This window comes from Lolium rigidum, chromosome 5, assembly GCF_022539505.1.
Source record: "Lolium rigidum isolate FL_2022 chromosome 5, APGP_CSIRO_Lrig_0.1, whole genome shotgun sequence".
NCBI lineage: Eukaryota > Viridiplantae > Streptophyta > Magnoliopsida > Poales > Poaceae > Lolium > Lolium rigidum.
In genome coordinates this window covers 210,539,626-210,546,144 of record NC_061512.1, presented here as the reverse complement: position 1 = coordinate 210,546,144, position 6,519 = coordinate 210,539,626, and the positions used below count along the sequence as shown (strand labels likewise).

At 43.6% G+C, this 6,519-nt stretch overlaps 1 protein-coding gene and 1 long non-coding RNA gene across 3 annotated transcripts; one reads left to right on the top strand and one right to left on the bottom strand.

Annotated features, from left to right (window-relative positions):
• The first annotated feature begins 514 nt into the window (after positions 1–514).
• LOC124658073 lies at positions 515–2,957 on the top strand. 2 transcript variants are annotated; one of them, XR_006988998.1, is made up of 5 exons: positions 515–695; positions 792–906; positions 1,046–1,193; positions 1,405–1,501; positions 2,788–2,957. It is a non-coding gene; the product is annotated as an uncharacterized LOC124658073 (long non-coding RNA). The 2 variants fall into 2 exon arrangements; XR_006988997.1 differs by having other exon boundaries at positions 515–906.
• A 1,380-nt stretch (positions 2,958–4,337) lies between these two features.
• LOC124657025 lies at positions 4,338–6,079 on the bottom strand. The gene is made up of 4 exons (XM_047195654.1): positions 5,680–6,079; positions 5,444–5,583; positions 4,545–5,333; positions 4,338–4,448 (listed from the first exon to the last, which is right to left on the bottom strand). Exons 1-4 carry the CDS (start codon positions 6,077–6,079, stop codon positions 4,338–4,340), a joined length of 1,440 nt encoding a protein of 479 aa, XP_047051610.1.
• Between the last annotated feature and the right edge of the window lie 440 nt (positions 6,080–6,519).

The window sequence follows — 6,519 nt, the reverse complement described above, 5'->3', positions numbered from 1 at the left end:
GCGGCGGAGGTGCGGCGGGCGTCGACGAACCTCGACGCGGCTCGGCGGACGGCGGAGGGGCGCGGATCTGACGGATTGCGGCGGTGGCGCGCGGGTGGCGGCGGCGGCGCGCGGGGAAAACGGGCGGGTGGAACCGAAATGTCCGCGCGCGCTTTCGGAATTGGGATACCGGTTTCGCCCACTATCCCGAGCTCCCACCCCGCACAAGTAGGGGGCGACGACCCGCCCCGTACTCGAAAACAGCAAAAAACGATTCGGGGGCCGTTTTTACGGGGCGTGCTAGACGGCTGGGTAGAGCCGAAACCCTCAAATCGGCGATTATTATACGGGTTTGCCGCTTTTACGGGGTCTGTTAGACCTGCTCTAACCTTCACACGCCTTTCTGCCAAGTGAAAAAAATACTCCACGCACAAGGCGCACGTTCAACAGATAAGATGTGGCTTATAGTAACTCCCCCGTCCTAATCGCAGATTGTAGAAAAAAAAAAAAGACCCTTCGTCAGATATCTCTTCACGCCTCCATCCCCAAGACTCTCCGCCTCTCATCGATCTAACCATGTCGCCCCGCCACCTCCTACAGGACAAGTCGCCCGAGCCTGCGAACTGCCGCAGCCACAGATGATTCACTATTAATTTCGGAAGGATCTCACAGATTATGATGGTTTGTTTTCCATCGGGATCTCACAAGAGCTTATGGTAATTTCTTCGATCGGCCATTGAGAACTCCAGATCCCTAAAACTTCTTGAAATTTATAGGCCCGCTTCACCTGTTCTTCATTTTTCTCGGATCAGGTTCGATGCTTTCTATGCAGCATAGTGTCTTCTGAATTCTTGTGTTCTTGGTCGGGCCCTTTATTACGGCCAGTTTCACGGGCAGGTCGTCACCCACCGCTCAAGCCACTGAAAAGTAGTGCTATCTGCCTCCCGAATAGTACTGTGTGCCTATTTCCCGAATAGTACTGTGTGCCTATTTTACTCTGTGATGAAATTTCTTAGTATGTGCGGTTCAGATGTGTAGATTATCACTTCTATAATCTTTTTTGCAGGTTGGTCCTCTTCTACTGTTGTACGTATAGTGTCTGACTTCTCTGTGCTGATTGGATTTATTTATTTGTTCCAAGTGCGAACATCTAGTCTGTGCTTTACTCGAATCTTAGATGGATCAGCCTCTCTGAATGTTGATATAAGCTCTTGGTATGACTTATGATCCTATCATTTTGCAAACCTTACTTTTATCTTGTGAAATAACTTTATTAATGTTAGAGCACCAAATTTTCACACGTATCAGTTCCAAGCAGTTGATTATCATCTGCAGCTTGAATTCTTTTTGTTGAATTACTTTGCTCGGATTAACTGGGCCGGAGCATAATTTTGTTCTTGTGGCTTTTATGTCAATGGTATTCAGCTTCGGGGAAGATAAGACACATATATAGCTTAGTGCAGAATTGCGGAAACACGGACGACCGTGCAATGCCAATACGTCTCAACATGTGTTTTCTTATGTAAGTGATATTAACTTCTGCATTTCTTTCCTCTTTTATCACTTGGACTATTCATGTATTTAGGATTATTTGACGAGACTTGTAGCTTAGTAGCCTAATTTTGCAAACACCGGTAATATATATAGCTTGCAAATGGAATGTCTTGAGTACAGTACCAGGAGTAGAAATGCCTGGACATGTAGGAATAGTTCTGAATCCTGATCAGGTTTTTGATGTATTATCAGCTTTATCCACTGTCAGACCGTTAGACTTTAGATAGAAAAGATTGAACAACACATGCAAAAGCAAGATGTTAAGATGCTAGATCTAAATGAGAAGACACAAAACCCTTGGAGACATCTAGATCGAATGAAAGTTTCCATTACTCAATACACGCACTCATATTTATTTGGTATTATAGAGATTCTTTGTGTCAAATATCTACATGCAGCTATGCATGTTTATGAAGGTTTAAGGTTTAATAAAAATATCGAAGTCATTTGATTAAACATGATCTTACTCTTATTTGGTTTTCAACCCGCAAAGAGTATATTGTGATTGTCAATAAGAACCTGGTACCAACGGGAAACAGAATAATCTGATGGTAGTGAACTGCTGCATTAATTATTTCTAGTATATTTTATAGAAAATAAATTGATTGCTTACCCTTCATACCTGAGCAAGGAAAACTTTCTCCATAATCTGGACATGCAACCATGAAACATGTGTTCTTCTATAGGTAGGTTATCTAAATAGGTTGGGAAAAGTCCGGTTTGAACTTGGGTGCATGTGAACCCTAGTTGGAAATGCATTTTCGAAATGTTAAAAAAATTTGAAATAAAAATATCCGGGTACGTACGCATGTTCCATGTGTGTGTAGAAAATTTTCGCGGAGAAACCACTTTTTTATTTCAGAATCTAAAAAAGACAAAATACGTCACATATATACTGCTATATAGCCCTGCAAAATTTCACTTTTTTGCCGAGACAAAATAAAAGATTTTTTCGTCACGAAACTCATGTCCAGGGCACATATTTGAGATCATCTGGGAAATCATTTTGTGTTTCGATTTTTAAAACATGTTTTGAGATCACAAACGGAACTTTTCAAAAAGTGGGTTCACATGCCCCCATGTTCCATATATGCACACTCGGTTGGTTGTATCTATATTATTTTGGTAGTGTGTGTTGATGCTACATTATCAAGATCAGACTGGTTGATACGGTCAGTCCAAAAGTTTAAAAATATTTCTGTCTAATAATGGTATGTTATTGATTTTCTGCAATATATCTTTTTGTGGTTGTAGATTGACAAGTTAAATGGATGATGCACGACTCGGATGTTGATAGTAAGGATGAGGATATTGCTACTACTTGATAGTGTTGCAGAATGTTCTTTGTAATATAGCAGAGTTTTTTTTTGTCAACGTTTATAGCAAAAAATATGTTCTTTGGGTCATGTTCTTTGTAATACAACAAGTTGATTTAATATATTGTCTTTCTATTCGCTATATAGAATTTCAGCTGCATTATCTGAAATGACCAAATATTTTCTGTTTGGAATATATAAAATGTAATAAATACATCCTAATATGTAACAATTCTTTGAAGCAACCCATGATAGGATAGTATTCATTTGAACCCAATTCGTGCAGGGTAGCTACCAACGCATTTGATGTGTTGTTAGGCTCTCACTATATACGTTGCGATCTTACAACGCTTCTTTGGATACATTACCAACGCATGCATATGCATTGTTGTAGACCCTTGCAACGCCACCAACGGCAACGCATTCTAGATCCGTTGGTGTTGGCCTTGGCAACGCATATATAGAAATTCAGCAACACATTGATGCGTTGTTGAGGGGGGGGGGGGGTCTTGTTGTAGTGGTCCTTCATCTTCAACCTCCAGATCATGTTAACGGTGCGCCGCCGCTGTCGCTCCTCTCTAAATCGGCCTGACATTGTTGGCTGTGGGAAGTCGTCGAACCGGTTAAAAAGATCACATCCGTCCCAGAGACGAAGAAGAAGGAAGAACTGTCGATGAAGCTCCTTAAAGATCCGAAGATCCCCACAGCTAGACGAAATACTCAAAGACCATACCACTCCCACAAGCCTCTCGACGGCGCCGTCGAGATGGGGTTGATGCCAGAGAGACCTTATTGCACGAAACGCCGCCACCACCACCTGAGTGTCGCCCCTACAAACGTTGACCCTAAAAACGAAGAAGGAAGCCCTTAAAATAGGGAGCAGAGCCCTCCCACCGGCGAGGGGCGAGATCCACCGCGCCTCTATGGCCCAAAGGCCACAGAGACGAGGCGATCAGCGACGGCGCCGACAGGAGGCACGAGCCGAGATCCAATCGCCTTGGTCTCCTAACGTTTGGCGACTCTCCATCAGCGATGGGCAACCACGGGCTATCTTCCAAAACAAACCTTGAACTCACAGAAAAAAAGCTAAGCAGAACCGCAGCTACAAATTTCTAGCCCTCGATCTGGCCGTACGTACGTACGTGCCTGCTGCTTCTTCTCAGCATTGATCTGGCAGCCAGGCGCTGCTTATACATGCATGTATTATGCGTAGTAAGTATTTGTGGTAGCAGCTGTTTCCCGTGTAATACTATGTGATGACGTTAGTGGGTTTAGGTGGGCAGAACGGAGGTCGCCTAATCGGAAGGAATTAAACAGACAGTTAGCGGCAACCCGCACAAGTCAAGCAGAAATAACACGCTTAGAATATATAGTATTAATTTCCAAACTGGAATTCAACAGGGGAATTAGAAAATAAAATTACTAAGTAGGAAAAGCTTTCTCGTTCTTTTTCTAGCAACTCAGATCATTGCAATAGTGCATTGACTGCTAATATAGGCCAAAGCTGTGGTGATACAGCTTCTTCATATTCATGGGAGGCAGAAGTACAGTGCTGAGTGCTTTGCGAGTCACCGAAGCAGCTTTAAATATCTCCATAACCTGAAATCAGTAAAACCTAGAGTTAGCCGAACAGAAGCTGGCGAGTTTTATGATGTGGGGCGAGAGATGCATATAAATATAGACAAAAATAATTACCTGGGGTTTTGTGAGAGCCAGTTCTTTCTCCACGAGGTCCCTTTTTTGAATCTTGGCTTCACTAATAACTTGTAGAGTGATTGCTAAGGACAGAGGAAGAACATGCAGATCATCAGTCACTATAAATTTCTGATGCCCCTGCTTTACATATGCTTCTCCATTTTCACATTCTTCCTTTGGTGATTTCGGATCCATCTCACAAAGGTTCGTGGTTTTGACAGTTTCTATACAATTTATATGATAATATGGATAACGATAATTATTCTCGTGACAGTATGTAAGATTCGAAAATCCATAGGTCTTGAAGCACTTAAAGCAGGTTCCTATCTCTTCCTTATATGGAGATAGTTCTTCAACTTGAAGTATCTTGCTAGTGCCGCAACCGAAGAAGGGGGTCAACTTTGGGGACTGTAGAAAGCTCTGACATTCTGGTCTTAAGAATCCTTTAACACTTCCACCGATGCTACTGTAAAGATTGTCAACGCACCCTTTTGATCCGCACTTTCCATAGCTTTTCACAATGGATCCTAGCGGTATGCTCAGCAATCCAAAGAGGAGATCCACAAAATCGCCACCAACTTCAGCATACAACACCGACGAGTTGTTCTTGGTCTGAAGAACACTTATGCTGAGATTAATTGGCGTGTGTTCACCACCATTATCTTGCTCCTGATGCAAACTCTCATGGAGCATATCTATGCCTGTATCATCATGCGCCATAGCAACATTAAAATAGTGACCAGTTAAAGGGTCCTTGGAAGTTAATGATCTCTTGAGCAGGCCAATTATCTGTAGCATATGGACAAAAATCAGATAAATAGTTGTTTTCAAGAAAGAGCAGTATAATAATGCAAGTTTCAACATATATTAATCAAATAAAAAAAAGCTGGGATAGAAACCTTGTCCAAACTAAGTTGGATGGTCGTCTGCTCTAAACTGGATGGATCTTGCACTTCAAACTTGTCCAAAAGGAACAACATGAGAGAAGTTGACGCTGGTGCAACTTTGAAATCATCTGTGATGATGAACTTCGTATCTCCTTTGACAAAAACTCCATCCTCGGAACCAGCACCAGCAGCGCTAGAAGTAGAACCATATTCCGCTCTCTCCCCCGGGACTCGCGTCATCGATTTGCCACATTTGCAGACAGCGCCAGGGACCGAGCTGTACGCGCAGTTGGCATGGACGTAGCAGCTCGTGCACACATAGACCTCCCTGTGCTTGGTGTCGTCGACTCTGACCTTGAGTTGACAGCACTGCTTTGCTGCGCCATTAATGGGACTGAGAAGCATCGTCTTGCAGGCCTCGGTTCTGAAGAAGCCCGTGGGGAGCCTCTCCACGCTCTTGTAGAGCTCGTCCAGGCATCCGGCCTGAGACTCTTTGCCAAGTAGGCGAACGATGGTGCCGAGAGGTAGCGTGAGGAAGCCGAAGAGCACGTCGACGAACTCCTTGCCGGACTCCGCGAAGAGCACCCTACTCTTCTTCTTGTCCACGAAAACCTTCAACTCGATCGTCGGTTCTTCTGTGGTGGCCATGGTGGAGGTGATCCGGTGAAGTGAAGTGCCTGTGTTGCAGAATGCCGATCGTCTTGGGGGCTTGGGGCTTAATAAATGTGTTGTGCAGCCCAAACGGCGTGCCTTGCCAGCTTCAGTCGTGGGAAGTTCACGAGCACTGGAAACCGAAACGGCAGATGGATCGCTCGGACTTCGAGCCAATGTTCATCTCTTCGATCCCAAGCGACGAGCAGTTCCATATCGGAAGTAGACTTGGCAACTTTGCTGTTTTTAGACCAAGAGGTTTTTTACGGTACAATTTACTAGTCGGACTAGTAGTATTGAGTACTGTGTGCACGGAGTAATACTGTATCTACTGTTGATTTTATGGATATTTTGGACCAATTACTAGGAAAAAATCATGATGGAGATTTTATTACATTTTCTACAATGGTAAGTGCAATCGTATCACATCAGAATTT

What these genes read in the sequence shown, in the direction of transcription:
- LOC124657025 (XM_047195654.1), bottom strand. Translation starts at nt 6,079, where the DNA reads ATGGCCACCACAGAAGAACCGACGATCGAGTTGAAGGTTTTCGTGGAC. An exon ending in TCCAACTTAGTTTGGACAAG is followed by an intron (nt 5,334 to 5,443) that starts GTTTCTATCCCA and finishes CATATGCTACAG; the next exon opens with ATAATTGGCCTGCTCAAGAG. An exon ending in TGGCTCTCACAAAACCCCAG is followed by an intron (nt 4,449 to 4,544) that starts GTAATTATTTTT and finishes TACTGATTTCAG; the next exon opens with GTTATGGAGATATTTAAAGC.